At 41.3% G+C, this 17,401-nt stretch overlaps 1 protein-coding gene across 2 annotated transcripts; it reads left to right on the top strand.

Annotated features, from left to right (window-relative positions):
* The first annotated feature begins 797 nt into the window (after positions 1–797).
* On the top strand, positions 798–15,919 carry ubxn4 (UBX domain protein 4). 2 transcript variants are annotated; one of them, XM_054614961.1, is made up of 13 exons: positions 798–1,010; positions 1,735–1,837; positions 3,487–3,515; positions 4,568–4,686; positions 5,064–5,223; positions 7,000–7,108; positions 7,665–7,719; positions 8,595–8,759; positions 11,104–11,231; positions 11,443–11,545; positions 12,579–12,710; positions 13,239–13,450; positions 15,109–15,919. In XM_054614961.1, the coding sequence occupies exons 1-13, from the start codon at positions 929–931 to the stop codon at positions 15,245–15,247; spliced, it is 1,536 nt and encodes a 511-aa protein (XP_054470936.1). In that variant the 5' UTR covers positions 798–928; the 3' UTR covers positions 15,248–15,919. The 2 variants fall into 2 exon arrangements, with proteins under 2 accessions (XP_054470936.1, XP_054470935.1); XM_054614960.1 differs by having other exon boundaries at positions 13,236–13,450.
* The last annotated feature ends 1,482 nt before the right edge of the window (positions 15,920–17,401 follow it).

The following is a 17,401-nucleotide window of genomic DNA, read 5'->3' as shown; positions in this document are numbered from 1 at the left end:
ACAGAAGTATCAGCTGATGAAGCACCAGACTTCAGAGCAGCTTCTTTCCTCTGGCTGTGAGGCTCCATAACTCATCCTCCACATATACAGTAGTATCGTTCGTTTTTTTGAGTAGCAAAATGGGACGACAGTATTTGAAACTTGTAACCTTTACTTTAAATGCCCACCCTCATAACTTAAAATAGGCTTGGCACCAAAGTCTGGCATTAATGGAAAATCAGAATTCTGTCATGATGACGTAATGACCCTTCCCTACAATGGGTTCTTTTAAAGGTTCCTTGGTTTGCTGGGTAGCGTCATTCTTCTTGTAGGTTAATGTAAATTGCTGATTATGCTGTCATGTCTTTAAATCTTACCTTCGAAGATGAACTTTTGCAGCAGGAGTAATACATTTGGACTTTAATTGATATACAGTACCAGTCAAAAGTGTGGACACACCTTCTCATTCAATGGTTTTTCTTTCTTTCTTTCTTTCTTTATTTTTCTACATTGTAAATTAATATTGAAGACATCCAAGCTATGAAGGAACACATATGGAATTATGTGGTAAACAAACAAATGCTCAACAAACCAGAATATGTTTTATATTTTACATTCTTCAAAGTCGTTGAATGAGAAGGTGTGTCCAAACTTTTAACTGGTACTGTATATTCATTGCATGATGTACATTTGTGTTAAAATAAATAGAAACATAGGCATATCATATTATTGTATTTGCTATGGGCGATGACGGTACCGGTCACATGACTCCCGTGGTGTTTGTTCCTGAGGTGTCTTACTCACCCCTGCCGGCCGCTCAGCGTACTGCTCCATGTTCAGGCTCGGAACTACAAGCTGACAGTCTAGTCTGCGCTTCATGAATTGATGTAACTAGTTTAGGCGGATCATAGTGTCACCAAACCAGGGACAGAAAACACAGCTCGTAAAGATGCATTGGTTTGAGGGCTCAATTCCGGATGCCATTAACTTAGCTAAACAGCGGAGCTCGGTCTTTGTCGTTGTCATTACAGGTACGTGAGTCGGTTAGCCAGCGGGCTAACGCTAGCCTCTATAGGTGACGAGTGATAAAAAAAAAAAGCACCAGCGCTAGCCAGCAAGCCGCTGTTGTTGTCGTTTTAAAACATTAACCAGCTAGCATAGCCAGCTATCGTAGCCAACCAGCTACCAAATACATAATAAGTGGCGTTATGCATGTTTGAGTAGCATGGCCCAAGAGATAAGATAAGATAATCCTTTATCCTTTAAGAGGAAAGAAACAGTCACTTTAATATGGTGTACGATGACGTGCTAACGTCAACGCTATATGTTAGCTTGTGATGTTGGTTACTGGCCCATGTCACGCTAACGTCATGGTGATGCCTAACAGCGTCTGTTGTCCCAAACAGCCTAACCAGATTAATGTAGCGCTACATGGAGGACGGGCCGGTTGGTTTTGGTAGCCCAGCTAAAGGAGTTTACAAATCGGTTATTGATGTGACTTTGGTCAGCTTATGATCGGAGGGATCCGAGCTGTGGGTTCACAAGCTAGTTGCACGGGTAAGGTTACAGTAATACACCTTATCCTAGCCAAGTGTCACCACTATGAGTTGGGTCATTATTGCATCATAAGCACTAGTTAGCATTAGCAGTGACGATGTAAGCTAGCTCATTCACCATTGCCGCTTTCTATAAGGTTAGTGTGTTGACAGTGAGCTGTACCTGAACCACCCTTGCTGTCACTGTCTCTTTTCTCAGGGGAAGATGAACAGTCAGCACAGCTGATCTCCAGCTGGGAGGATGACACAGTGTCAGAGGAAGCAAAGAACTGTTGTGTGGCTATCAAAGTCGATGCCAAGAGGTACTAATGTGTTTAATGTACAGTGTACTGAACTGAATCAACACTTTCCTGGGAAACTTGTGTCTAAGTAGTTTTTAAGTTGGCATTGGTTTACCAGTATTCAGTGTACAAATGCAGGGTGCTTGCATGGCCTGTTTTTGAAATTCAATTTGAAAAATGATTAATCTCAAAATGTTTTAGATGAACTTAAATTGAAAATCTTAAGTAACATTGTAGGGAATTTAATTTGTTCTTGAAAAATTTGGTACGATAATACAAACTTCATTATATATATATATTTATTTTGTGAAAGCACCAATAGTCAACCCTACAATATCATTGCAATGTCGATATCAATGTATTTGGTCAAATATATTTTAATATTTGATTTTCTCCAGATTGCTCAGTCCTAGTTGCAAATTATTTGAATCGCTCTCTGAGTTCATGAAGCACAGAGAAGACGTTTACAGACTTTACTGATCATTTCTCCTCTGCTCTGATTTAACAACTGTCTCCTCTGAGCTCACCCACTGCTCTCTCTCTCTCCCTGCTCGCCCACTCACTCGCTACATTAATCGTTTTATAACCAAGAAGCACATTCAATGAATTTGTCTTGGTGAATTTCTGCATAACAATAAACAAAGTGCAAAAGTCTAAAGATATTCTATAAATTAGGTTATTTTAGCATGTGTCTTTTTCAAAGCCGAAATTCCCCATACCAACGGCCTGAGCAATTTAGTGACTGGTGCTAACTAATCAAAGCTACACAAGGTTGCGAAGCAAAGGAACACTGACACGCACAGACTGACACGCACAGACCGACGTGGATGTAAACAAAGCAGCTTAGCTGCATTGCAGTACTCAGTTTCACAAAAGTCAACACACACATCCAACCTACTACTGTCGGTATTAAACTGGCTTCATATGAGGCTTAATGTCCACACAGTCTCTCTCTGTATTACCTAATGTTACAACATTACTTCATCCTGTGGACCTACAATCAAAGCCAGCCACATTAGCAGTGCAGTAGTTTTTTTTTGTTTTTTTTAATCCTACTGCTCTCCTTGGCAAGACCCACCCTGCGTAGCTGGTTAAGCCGGGGATGTCTGGCTAAGTTTAGGCATAGACCTCCAGTAGTTAGGGTTTAGAAGAGCCCATTGGTCAGGGCACAGGACACGAACAAATCAGGTTACTGCTACTTCGGCGAGCATGGACGCCTGGCCAATCCAAGCACTTGAATGTTACACAGGGCAAGGCCTGCCTAGAATAGCAGTGGGATTCATAAATACACAGTGCAGTATGCTAATGTTAACAGGCAAACAGTCTGGAGCTGGAGAGAATGAGAGAGAATGCCTGTAGACAGACCAGAGATGCATATTTTATATTTTAAAAGCCAGGAAAAAGTACAATTAGCATCATATGTGATCTTTAAATTCCTTGATATAGTTCTTCTTAAATATAAAAGAGTCTCTGCATGCCTCTCTGTTGTACAGTTCACATCTGCCAGTCTGTCATTCCCATTAAAATTATTTTTATAATTTATCACACCAGCAACTTATTTAGCACAGTCAATTGGAGAGGTGTGTGATGTAAATTGTTTTACATTAGATTAAAGTGTTAATGTGTATTTAGATCCACCTATGACGATGCAACATTTTTCTTTCCCACAGCGAGCCATGTGTGCAGTTCTCTCAGATCTGTATCCTTTTTGTTGTACAAATATCTACAATTTCTTCTTGGGATGAATAAGTATTGAGCTGGTTTTACTGACCGACGTCAGAGGAAAGTTAATAGTTGCACTGCCGATTACCTTGCTATATTTATTGGGCCAATAGATACTCTTGTCTTGACCCTAGCAATTACTGTCTTATAGGGACCAGAGCAGTGCTTTTGTATTTTTTAGACCATAAACCTCCTTTGTCAGGCTTAATTACAAAGGAATGTTTATAAGAGACTGAGTAAGACTAGATGCAACCAATACATGAAATGCCTCAACCATTAACATCATCATCATCTTGTCTGGCAGCAGTTTACACAATGTTAATATTATCCTAGAAATGTCCCTACTAGACGTGATACTAGACATTTTGTGAGTAGAGGTGATACTACACATGTCCCTAGTAGATGTGATGCGAGAACTAAAAGTACGTAATTCCCTCTAATCAGACCCCTCCTCACCTCTTCCCACATTGTCTATGGTTTTACTTTGTCATTAACCACAGTTTAGCATTACAATCACAGCACTTCACAAGCCTGTTCTCTCCTTTCTGTGGACTGGAAATCCAGCTATCAGCACACTACAAAATCTGGTGAATTGGTGTGAGTGACTGATTATCTGGAAGGAGAAATGTGCTTTCCTACACTGTCACAAGAGTGTGTTGAGGAAACATTGAGTTGTTCTCGCTGGCTAGTTAGCTAGCTAATGTTAGCCTTACACGTTCAAGTATTCTCCCAGTACTAAAGAGGAGAGGCCTTAGGTTGCGGTATCTAAGGACAAACGCAGGTCATCTATATGTTTGATTAATTTACCATCTCATAATTACAACTTTGAGAAAGGTTTTTGACAGAGCATCTCATAAATTCGTCTTACCATGACTAATATAATTTGAATCATTCATTACCTTTCAGTTATTTCTATGACTATGGTGGAATGGTATGTGATCGGTGAATGCTATTTATACTGGTTATGTAAACAAAACAAAATGTCATTTGCTGGGAGCTTGTTCCTTAACCCCCCACCCCCGTGTGAAGATCCAGTGGTGTGCATACCCTCTAGCTTCTTTATCGGGGAGAATGGGATCCCCCTGGAGGTCATCGCTGGGAGTGTGTCTGCTGAAGAGCTGATGAAAAGAATCAACCGAGTTAAGCAGGTATGGCCAAAAGGTTGTAAACAGTGTGATTTGCAGGGAGCTCACTGTTTTTTTTAACCTTTTTACATGTTTTATCTAGCGATCCACAGTACCCCAAGAAACACAAGCATGTCATGCTAGCAGGTCTGGGGAAGGCATTGTCGGCCGGTCGGTCCCCAACTTTTGTCCTGACTGAAATATCAGTTATTTTACATTTTTTTATTCTTATTTGGATTGCCATGCAATATCCTACAAACATTCGTGGTGTCCAGGCAAGGCCCTAGTTTAATTGAAGTATATCCAAACCCTGGATATGGAGCCTTCCCTCTATCACCTGAGCTACTGAATCTACATGATGGTCTTTCTGCTAACGATCCTACTCCCTGTTTTTCTGACAGATGCATGCTCAGCAGATTGGAGGGGGGACAGTGTTACCACAGGCAAGCGGTCCCGTGGAGACTGGCCCACTTGATAGCACAGATCCAGCTCCAGTCCCAGCCCAAGCAATGCCCGTCAGGTCAGCCACAGAACCTGCAGCAGTGCCACAAACAGCAAAAGGTGAGTGAGCCTGGATAACATCAAGTAAGTTCCAAAAGATGAGTTTTGTGCACCTCATCTATCAGGGTACTTTTTTAATTGACTGCTTTTAATCAGTTTCCATTTTCAGCATTGGGGAGTAAAAGGCCCAGATATTTGGGATATGCCTTCCTCAGTGTCCAGTAGTCATGCAGCCATATGCAAAAGCAAAAGTTTTGAAAGGTGTTCTGAGAGGCCACATAGGGGTGTTGTTATATAGATATATTGCACCTGTTATCTTCTGTTTTAAATTTGTCCAGTTACTTAAAGCACTTTTATTTTGAGATTTGTTTCGTTGACAGAAGATCTTGTTACTTTGGTCAGTTTGTGATTATTTAATAGTAAATGTTTAACTATGAATATACAATTGAATTAAAATTTTCCATGAAAGAGGAGACATGAGCCTGTATTAGTATGATATGTTTGTAATATCACAGCCGAGCGAAGTGCATTAATGTCTTACTTTTATTCTTTTCTTTGTATTGCAGCAACAGTGATAGCTGACGTTGGCTAAGCTAACATAAGCTATGTGTTTGTTTGCCAGAAGATATTTGTCAGCTGAATGAGCTAGTATGGCATACTGTGTAAAATGGTTGTTTTGGTTTCAATCAAAGTAGAGCTTAGTTTGCGTCCGTGTTGAAGCCGGCGTGATATGCCCGCCCTCTGAATTTTTGTAACTACTAACTGTTCGATGCACTCGTGATCAGAGCTTTTCAGATGTCATTAATATTCACTACCAAAAGCACTACTCACATGTGTGAAGAAAGTCTATTCCTTTTTAGATGCAATAGAAACTGGAGATGTTATAAATCTACATTTGAGTAAATATTTTGCAGCCAAATCAAATAGTTTACAGGTTCATCCTTTGTTTCATTATAGTGCATTTCATACTTGAATTATTTCTTTACAGGGCTTGTGTAGAGGCAACAAAGTAGTCCATGAATAAGGGTTATGAGTTAACGGGCAATTATAATCCTTCCTCAGCATTGTGGAGGTGGGTTTATGGCGTTTAGACGGCTACACTCGTAGTCTTTTAGGTTCTTTGCAGTACATTTTGTTTTGACCCCCTCTGGCGTTTCAGAGAATATTGCAACAAACGGCACGCTGAGCATTAAAACCTTTGTTTGTGATCAAAGCCACGCGTATAAACAAAGCTTAAAAGGGTAGCAACTCAATCACAGTCAGGGCAAAGTCACAAATATCACCTGACAAACAGACACATAACGCTAGCTGATTTTAGCTTTAGCCTGCTGTCATATTACTAACATATGGTACTGGTCATGTGGTGGTCTTTCCTTCAACATCGTTGATGTATCTTGGGTCCAGTTGGACCTTTTGTTTGGATTTCTTTTGGGATCTTTCCAAACTTTTCTGCCCGAGTTTGTGTCTTTCAACACTAAGCTAGGCTACACAAGTCAAATGTGTCGGCCACTTCACTATAGCTATATAGCAGTCTGACTAGCTTCTGGAAGAAATCTTCTCACCCTGAGCAAAATGGCCGCTGTAAATAGCAGCCATTGACATACAACATGGATTTAAGGCCTAGTTGAAGACCCAAATGCAACAGCTCCACCGTGTGGCATAAAAGGAACAGAAAAATACAATTAAAACATTAATCGCAACAAATGTATGACAGTTAATCGTCAGGTAAAACTTCATGATTGTGACGACCTTTGGATGTGTATATCAATGGAGGATGGATAGACTTTGATTGCTTTGTGCGAACAAGCGAGTTAACCCAGTTCTTTTTTTACGTAGCGTCCGTCTCCAGCCCAGTAGATGATAGCAACCTTCCAGCCACAGTGACTCCTGCAGAGGATGCATCTTCAGATCAGAGTGAAGACAACCTGGATGCTAAGGTGGAAAGGTAGGAGCCTACATACATGTCAAGCTCTTAACATTCTAGACATAAAATGTGCTTTGGCACAATACAAACAACATAATACACACAACACAATACAAACAACATAATACACACAACTAGGGTCTGCTGAGTGAACGTGCTGATGGGCTGCTGTAAGCGTGCTGTCTCATTTCAGGTTGCCAGCGTTTCTGTCTTAGTGGTATGGTACGTTAGCTGCTCTAGCCTAACCCAGCTAATTTGCCAGGATACTAAAATTCCATTACAGCTAGTGGGGCTCTCAAATAGACCTTTTTTTACTCATATTGAAGTTGTCAATAAAATATCAGAATCTTTCTCATTAAACTTTGAATAGCTACATCAACAATTGGCATCTGACCTGAAGTTCAACCAACCATCAGCCCATAGTTCAGTCCAGAATCTTTCAACTGCTTATATTGTGATGAATTAGAACAGAAATGAGTCAATGTGAGGAGGGAAGTAGCATGCACACAGTCTGTCATCGTTACATTTATCATTCTGAACGTAGATGTGATGTTTTCTCATTATACTGTCCTATCAGATTAACCAAGAAACTGGAGGAGAGGCGAGAACAAAAGAAGAAAGGAGAGGAAGAGGTAAGGAGACTAGACAGAAGTTCATATTTTACATGGATCACATCCCCCCTATTATTGGAAATATTGATATTAATGATATTTGTTTTTGAAAAGACACATGATTAGATTCCTCCCAAAACTGAAAGCAGACTTATTTGTTACCATCCATCTTTATTGTTCAGCTGGTTGTGTAGCGCGCCCTGAACTCTTCATGTTGGTGTTGTCCAGTGACAGTGAACACCACAGATATGAAAGCAGCTCAGCAGCCGCTCTGTAACCTCCTCACCCCATGCACACGCCTCTGATCTAGACGAGTAACACAGTCCGTGTCCTTTACAGCTCCACTGGGCCACATGTTAAATATACAACAGGGCTTTACTGCTCCTGTGGATTAACATGTGTAACACTCACTTGTCTTTTAGGAACTGGGTCTGGACTTGATTTGTCTTTAAACCGTCATTGTGAACCGACCAGTGTATCACTGTGTTGTTAAAAAAAATCACACATTTCTGCAACTTGTGTGTGTGCACCTTATTGCTCTCTGTGTACTGTGTTCTGTAATAAGTTCTAGTACATCCAACTATGTATAAAACACATCTTACTGTCGCCTCACCTAAAGACACTCGTGTGATGTTTCCTTTACTGTGGGCCCCAGTGTTGTCTCAAAGTCTGTTCATCTTTAAATATAATAATAGTCATAGTGTGCCACCTTCAGAGCTCTCACATTAACGGCGTCTTGTAATAACCACAACCTGCTCAGCAAAAGTTACTTAATACAAAGATAATTCAAAGAATATGTTTTACAAAATGCGATAATTTACAGACTTTTTGCCAGTGTGTGCACGTTGAGATTCAAACAGGGCCCCTGACCTACCTGTGTGTTGCCTGTGATTCAGAAGGAGATCCAGAAAGAAGTAGAGCGGCGGAAGATGGGGAAGGATGTGCAGGACTTGAAGAAGAAACAGGAAGATGATAGGACCAAGCGGCTCCTGGATGAAAGGAACAGGGAGAAGGCTGAGGAGAAGGCTGCCAGGGAACGGGTCAAACAGCAGATTGCCTTGGTAAGTTCATCTGTCTCTCTCCTCTCGCCCTACCGAAAGATCACATCAGAGTTTGCAGGATTAAATGTGGAAGTGAAGACCAGTTGTCACTCTACCTTATGACTTTGAAAAAACTGAGAATATCTTGAGTACCGTATTTTCCGCACTATAAGGCGCACTTAAAAGCCTTTAATTTTCTCAAAAAACGACAGTGCGCCTTATAATCCGGAGCGCTTTATCTATGGATTAATTCTGGTTGTGCTTACTGACCTCGAAGTGATTTTGTGTGGTACACGGCGCTCTGTCAACATGTTTTAGTAGACTTAGTAAACTACAAAGCCGCACCGCAGCAGCATCACGGCCACCGTAGTCAGGAGCGTCATTAGTAATACATACTGTGCTTCACCATAATATTACAGTGTGTGTGTATAAGGACCCCAACATGGCTCCTGTCAAGAGACACGCTTACGACGCGGACTTCAAACTCAAGGCTATCAGTCACGCAGTAGAACATGGGAATAGAGCAGCTGCGAGAGAATTCAACATTAATGAATCAATGGTACGGAAGTGGAGGAAGTTTGACTGACTGACTGTTTTATTTCGCTTAATGCGCCTTATAGTCCGGTGCGCCTTATATATGAAAAAAGATCGAAAATAGACCATTCATTGACAGTGCGCCTTATAATCCAGTGCGCCCTATAGTGCGGAACATACAGTAGTTTGAAAACCACAGTGGACAGTTCTGGAAGCATTCCCAATCGTTGTTCTTCTGAATCTTTATGTACTGTGTCTGAGTTGCACAAGGCAACACTACTTGGCATATATTGGGCATATTCTTGTTCTTCACCTTTCACATTGAATTTGGCTGCGCTACTCGTCAAGCAACATAAATACATCAAAATGTGTGATTAGAAGAACATTTAGGATCAGTGACCCAGGAAGATGAGTGTTTAGATTTAAAGTCATCAAAAAGTTGGTGTGCTATTAATTGTCATGTAATTTTTTTTAAAGCGTTTAGCTTCTCTTGTGGTTCTCTCCCTCTCACAAACGCACTGTCCTGGGTGATGGCGTGTGGCGTATGAGCATGGGGGAATAATCGATCGCAATATTTTGCATGGCAATATTGTATTGAAAAAACAAACGCTAAGTATCCATCTTTTATTATATAAACTATTCATGCACTGTTACGGAGGCTATATTTACTTACATTATGGTGCGTTCCAGCTCCATTTAGTAAAAATGAGTATTGGATGAAAGTAAATTATAATCATGTATTCAGATATAATCTGTGTTGGTGTTTTCACAGCAACATAATTAGATAAAAGAGATCAATTAGTACCTGTTTAACTTCCTAATACTAGCTCTAAGCAGTTTATAATACATAAATATAAAAAAAAAATTGAATAAAGATACAATATTTTATATCCTAATCATTTGGATCGTGTGTTTTAATGAAAATCACCCCATAGATGACTTCAGTGAAGCCTTTCAGTTTTTGAGCTGAGAGTATTTTCCATGATAAGAAGGTGATACCAATAGCATTGATGAACGATGAATGCTACTATCACATCCAGACTCTGGAAACCTATCCCTGCCTCATATCCATGTTGGCTCCTCTCATTAATGTCTACCGTTTTGTCCTCTTGCTAATGATCGTTACCAATGCCTTGTGTTGTATCCAGGCACACTGATTAATATTCCGCCCTATATTTTGGAACTCAACTCTTTCCACATTTTTCAAAGTAGAACCTTCATTCAAACTTCAAAATGTTCAGCTCAATTAGGACCTTCTAGCTACTGCTTGTATCAGTCACACTTTCAAAAAATATTCCACTTTTTCTGGGCAAAATTCCATATTCAAATAAATATATACAGATTGTTGAGAATTGGAACACTTCCATTCATTCATACATGGTTGGGTCTTTTGCCATCTCCATTCATGTCCGTACAACCAATGTGTTTATGATTAAATTGCTTTCCAGAGCACAGAGTTCTTCATAGATCTAACCTCCTAATATTGCTCTCAAAGCGCACCAGACGGAAGCATCTACCTTTCTAAATCAATGAGTAATTGTCTTCAATAATTGAGATCTCAATATTGACCAAGAGAATGGTGACATGTCTGTGTTGTACTGATGGAAACATCAACAAATGGAGGAATCAAGGAGATTTGAGTTTGGTTGTCCGTTATTAAACACGGGTATTGATAGATTGGAATGATACTCAAAGTATTACTGTGATTTATAGGCTCTACCAAGACAAGAATGCCTGAATAGAATAACCGGCCTTAATTTGAAGCGTTTCAACTGTTTGAGACAATGCAGACATATTATAAACATTAAACCTTTGTCCATCTGTCCTGCAGGATCGAGCCGACAGAGCAGCTCGCTATGCCCAAACCCAGGAGGAGGAGAAGACGGCCAAGCAGGCCGTTCTGCAGGCCAGACAGGCAGAGCAGGATGCCAGGACGGAGGCAGTGGTCAGGGAGAGGAGGTAAAGGAGTCATGTATTCACAAACTGTACATGTTGTAGCTGCCGGCACTGCAGGATGTCTATTAATTTGTTTTAAAGCCAAAACAATTATCATCCTAAAGGGAATACATCAAAATACCAAAATTAAAACCAAATCTGTTTAATCCTTTTACACAAAAGACATTTGTGTGTGAAAGATGTGTCTTAACGTGTGTGTGTTGCCTGAAATCAGAACCATAGCGAGGATACAGTTCCGCCTCCCAGACGGCTCCTCCTTCACCAGCCAGTTCCCCTCACAGAGCAGACTGCAGGAGGCTCACCAGTTTGCTGTTCAGGTCTGACCAAAGTATTTTCATACCGCTGCTTTGCTTGTGCTCGTTGGTACGTTTGATTTTCACATGATTTCCTCAAGGGAATAAATCACTCTTTTCTTCAGAAAATTCTGGACACACCATCACCATAAAAATTTTCGTACGTTTTTTTTTAAATCTTCATACTTGTGGTAACATTTTCAGGGAGTAAACGGATTCCTCTATAAAGTACACCATGGTTGCGTTAGAATATGTTTTTAGTAGCATGTGCTGCAGTTTAAATTACACACAGCCGTGTGTTTTGTGGGGTACATGGTTGAGTTGTACCATTAGACACTTTTGACATTAACACACATTGCACTTAGCTCTCCTCACACTTATTCTAAAATACATACAGTACTTAGACACAGATCTGGACTGGAAGCTGACACTTTCAAAGTATCTGACATAAAGGTCCACAGCTGAGAAGTTGGTGCAGTTAATATCACTGTACTGTTATAATAGCACATAAATGTTGGACTTGTATTTGGCCATGCCAGTTCACAGGAGTACTAGTACATGAACATTCTCGTGAACATGATATCTCAGAAATGCCTGGAATGAATTTGTTCAAATGAGTGTGTTTTTGTTATTTATTTTTTTTACAGGGGAGTCATTATTGTAGCATTAATGCAGAGGTGAAGCGGCTTGGTGGTCTCAATTCTCGGGGCCTGTATCACAAAGCAAGTTGAACCTAGTGTGGCTCTCCTGGGGTTACCTGCTGCGTACTGAGCCTAACAGTGGTCATTCTGGATAACTGGTACCATGGAGCTGGCTGTCTACTGGACCTGGTCCAGCTACGAGTGCTTTATGTGAAAGAGAACCATCAGAACCATGAATACTTCATATGTAATGAGATGAAATAGTGATAGCAGACTTGACCAGAAAAAGCTTAATCAATCCCAGACAGAAGGATGCTGGTGATACAGGCCCCTGGTGTTGTAGAATCTCTGTGACCCAGTTTCCACATCAGAAGGTCACATCTGTGAGTAAGGTTTTCGTGCTGGTTCTTTCTCAGGAAGTGGGAAACCGCTACGGGAACTTCACCCTTGCGACCATGTTCCCTCGGCGGGAGTTCACCAGCGGAGACCTGGACAAGAGTCTGCTGGAGCTGGAACTGGCTCCCAGTGCTTCCATCGTGCTTCTGCCAGTGAGTAGAACAGAGTCCCCCTTCCATGTGTCAGCCAGTCGTCACCTAACCAAGTTGCCTCTGAATCATACAGATGCACCAAAGCAGTGTGCTACTCAGGAGAGGCACCTGACATAAAAGTATGACCTTATGCCACTGTGTTTTGGTAAAGTTTCCATTTATATTTATCAGTAATAAAGACATTTGGTACTCCTAGTAGCATGCGTATTGGATCCCTTTTCTAGGTTTTATTAATTTCTTGCCCTATAATGTGCCAGGACCTCTGTATTTTCTAGCAAGACCACAGGCAAACTACCGTCTCTATTTTGCACTTCAGAGGTAAAGGAGAGCTGCCATGCTCTACTCGGACATTCTTCAACACTGGCACTTCTAATGGAACGCTTTTAACATTTTGCCAAATGATCTGATGTTCAGCCTCATGTCTGTGGGTTAGGTGCAGTGCTGGAGTCCAGAGGAGGTTCTGTTGAACAATTCCTTAAATCGCTCTCTTGTATCATAATATTATTTGGATGCTCTCCCTCTCAGCAGTCAAGCAGGCCCGCTAACTCAGTGGTCCAGTCCTCTGATGGTGGTATCTGGGCCGTTCTGGGCACACTCCTCTACCCTCTGCTGGCTGTGTGGAGATTCCTCAGCTCCTTCCTGTTTGCTACCCCGCCCCCTCCCGGAGCAGCATCCAGAGGCCCCGGCCAGCCGTCCGGCTCCTTCACCAACTCAGCATCAGCCTCCGACAAAGCAAAGAGGTACGATTCAGATCCAAGTACATGTAGTGTGCAATATGTGCAGTCTGGGGAACATAAGGGTGTAAAGGTTCACCAGTTTGTATCCCCGCTGATACACAGCCTCTGTGTGAATCTTCCTCTGAAATATATTTTATTAAATGTGATCTGAAACGTTCTCCAGCACATAAGCGCCAACAGCTGATACAAGCAGTGTGAAAACAGTGTTGAAAACACCACATTTAGTTGGAAGCCCTGTTCATTTTGTTGATCAATAAATTTGTCATTTGTAAAAAAAAAAAGAAATCTTGACTAATATATGATGAAAAAAACTATGAGGAAATTTATTGACACTTAATAATATAACAAGACAGAAATGTTAGAGAAGAGACCCAATCAGAACTTTTCTTAGCCACTAGGTGGGGGAGGATCCCCTCTTGGGACCTCCCCCATTTCCTCCATGGTGGTGCTCCCTGACCGGCTCTAGTTCAGCCGGGGTGAAGGTGTCTTGCGGATTGGGCCATTAGCTTTTTATATTATATTCCTTTATTGATCCCCATGGGGGAAATTCGAGTGTTGCAGCAGCTCAACTACACAGACACAGACAATAAATACACATACTATACAACTACACAGACAATAAATACACATACTATACAACAAAACAAAAATACACAACTAGAAATAAGAACAAAAATACACATACTATACAAACACAGACAAAAATGTACAGTATATCCACAAACAAACTCGTCAGAAATGAAGACAGAAATAGTTAAAAAAAAATAAAAAAATGTACAGTCTATGGCATGGGCACAAATGACAGTCTGATGGCAGTGGGCACAAATGTCTGAAGCGCTCCGTCCTGCTCTTTGGTAGAATCAGCCGATGGCTGAAAGAGCTGCCCAGCTGCCACAGTTCCTCATGGAGAGGGTGAGAGGGATTGTCCAGGATGGCTCCGAGTTTGGCCTTCATCCTCCTCTCACCCACCGACTCCAGACTGTCCAGCTCCAGACCCACCACAGAGCTGGCTTTCCTCACCCGCTTATTGAGTTTGTTGGCATCTCCAGTCCTGATGCCACCACCCCAGCACACCACAGCGAAGAAGAGGGCGCTGGCTACCACAGACTGGTAGAATGCCTTGAGCAGTTTATTGCACACATTGAAGGACCTCAGCCTCCTCAGGAAGAACAGCCTGCTCTGTCCTTTCCTGTAGAGGGCGTCAGTGTTGTGTGTCCAGTCCAGTTTATTGTTAATCTGCACTTTACAGAGTCCCTCACCCCCAGGCCGTGGACTAAGTGCTCTATTCACTCTCTCTCCTGTAAACCAGGGCGGACTGTCCTCATTTGTCATGGGTCTCTGGCAATGTTCTGAAACCCACTATTTAGGGTAAACCAAATCCCAAGGACGTGGTGAATTCTACACCCAGTAATGAGTGCCTTAAAACACCACTGTTTATCTTTTGACTGAACTGATGGCTCACTCATTCTCTTCAAATAAAATCCACTTGGGTTCTTATTTGGTGTGGTTTGACCTGTACCTTATGTGGTACTCCTAGTAGCATGCGTATTGGATCCTTTCTATTGCTACTGCTGTGGGACACTTTGATATAATTGAGTCAGTCATGTGACTTTGACTCTTCTGTATTGTTGTAATTCACTCACTGTGTGTCCTACCATCAGAGAAACTGTCTCTAAGCAGACTTTGGAGAAGCGGCCAAAGGACTTCAAGAAGGACGGGAAAATTTGCCGGCTCCGGACTCAGGAGGACAGCGAGGACGAAAACAACACCTGGAACGGGAACTCCACCCAGCAGATGTAGCGCAGAAAACAGCAGTGTGATTAGTTCAGTGTGATAAATTCAAGGTTTCTGTTCGCTCCTCTTACTGTCTCTAGGCCAAACCCCTGCACCTCGCCTGCATGGGTACATCAATAATAATCAACAGAAGCTCCTGTGGGCTTAAACTGAGTGTGTTTGTGTTGATTATGACACGATTGTGTCTCTTTACCCGGCTCAGGCTACACCAGCTCATAGTCGATCACACCCGTTGAGATTAATGAGCATATGAACTGTAAGCAGTTGACCTTACCTGAAGATGTTGTAATCTGAGCCTGGCTTCATATTATGTTATGAGCCACTGTGTTTTGGAAACGTTTAACTTTTGAAAAGTGATTGGCTGATTGCCAGTGACTCATGCAGATTATTACCTAACAGTGGGATGAAGACATTTTGTTTTAGATGTATGAAATATTTCATTAAACAGCTTGGACTATGCATCTGTTGCTGTTGGAGTTCTACCAAGCCACCACGGCATACACACACACACACACACACACACACACACACACACACACACACACACACACACACACACACACACACACACACACACACACACACACACACACGTTGGCATTATGTGTCTCTATTGGTAAACAATGGGTGTAGTTCTCCTCATCCAACAATGAAAATTAAAGCAGCCTGTTTTTCCAAAAAGCCCTGAAATGTGTCTTGTTTGTTTATTATCCAGGAATTTGAGGTTGTCAAGTTAAATTCAGGGTTGACTGAAGCAGTTAACTGAACCGGTGGTTGACTTCTTACCTGGTAGATCACCATAGTAGCTGCTCACGAGCAACAGATAAGAGATCAACTTGTGAGCAGCGCCTACTAACCGATCAGAACTCTGTACATGGATTGTAAATTCTATGGGGGATCTGGGCTAGGGGGGGAGGATGGAGGTCCCACCTGAGGGAGGCCATTCTGAGACGGATGGAGAACACTGTGAAGCGGTACTGGTCAACCGGTCAGCTTGATTAAGCACACCTTCAACACTAACAGCACATTTACAACACATCCATGCACTGCTTTAATGAATCAACAAACTATTGTTTATTTGAGTTAACCTCAGTTTGATAAATAATGAAGTTTAACTGCATGGACTCAATTTTTGTCACTTTCAAGTTGTGACACTCAAACGGAGAGAAACTGATTGGCTGGATTCAAAATGTCATCAGTGTGAAAGAGGCATAAGGAGGTTTTTCATTCAAATGTAGCAGGAGTGACTCGAGGGTCAATACAATATACAATAGTATAAGACATAATTAAAACCAAAATTCTGTAAGACTACAATATGAAAACAAATATATACATTTTTTTTTAAATATGTGAGTTATCAAAGTGCCTGTATATCAAGTTTACAGTTGTACAGGAAGTGTGGATGTGTGTGAAATAGGCCATGCATTAACAGAATATTGATCACTGTTGATCTCTGTCTAGTTTCACAGTTTGATCTGAGTTTTCATGGGCTACGGTTGAAAAGTCAGATGTTACCTCCAAACGTGTATTCCTTACCACTGAGAGAAAATGTCAGGAGGTCAAAGAAAGATGTGAAGGAGAATTCATAAGCATTTAGAAATAGACAGCCACCCCATTTTCACTAAGCTATGTAATAATGATGCGGCTGCAAACATACATAGACTTCATATAAGAAGGGGTACATCCATAGACTTCATATAAGAAGGGGTACATACATAGACTTCATATAAGAAGGGGTACATTCTTCATATAAGAAGGGGTACATACATAGACTTCATATAAGAAGGGGTACATACATAGACTTCATATAAGAAGGGGTACATCCATAGACTTCATATAAGAAGGGGTACATCACAAGTCTCTTTTTGTCATTTCCTCGATCCTCACCGCTACACAGCGTCACTGCAGCCTGCTGAGCTGGGATTTAATGTGAGCTACACAGTTTAGCAGCAGTTCTTGTACAAGAAAAGTAAATGTTTAAAAGCAAAAGTTTGAAAGCTTTAAACCCTTCAACTTCACACAGCACATGTTTCAGCAAGAATCTGATCCAAGAGAAAAATTAATGAAGACACACAGAAGGATTTACAAATGTATTTTGCTATTTATATATAAATGACTCTCCATGAAAATAATTTTCAATGCACACAAAAAAAGTTATAA

This window comes from Anoplopoma fimbria, chromosome 16 (assembly GCF_027596085.1).
Source record: "Anoplopoma fimbria isolate UVic2021 breed Golden Eagle Sablefish chromosome 16, Afim_UVic_2022, whole genome shotgun sequence".
NCBI lineage: Eukaryota > Metazoa > Chordata > Actinopteri > Perciformes > Anoplopomatidae > Anoplopoma > Anoplopoma fimbria.
This window is presented reverse-complemented; position numbering and strand designations above follow the sequence as displayed.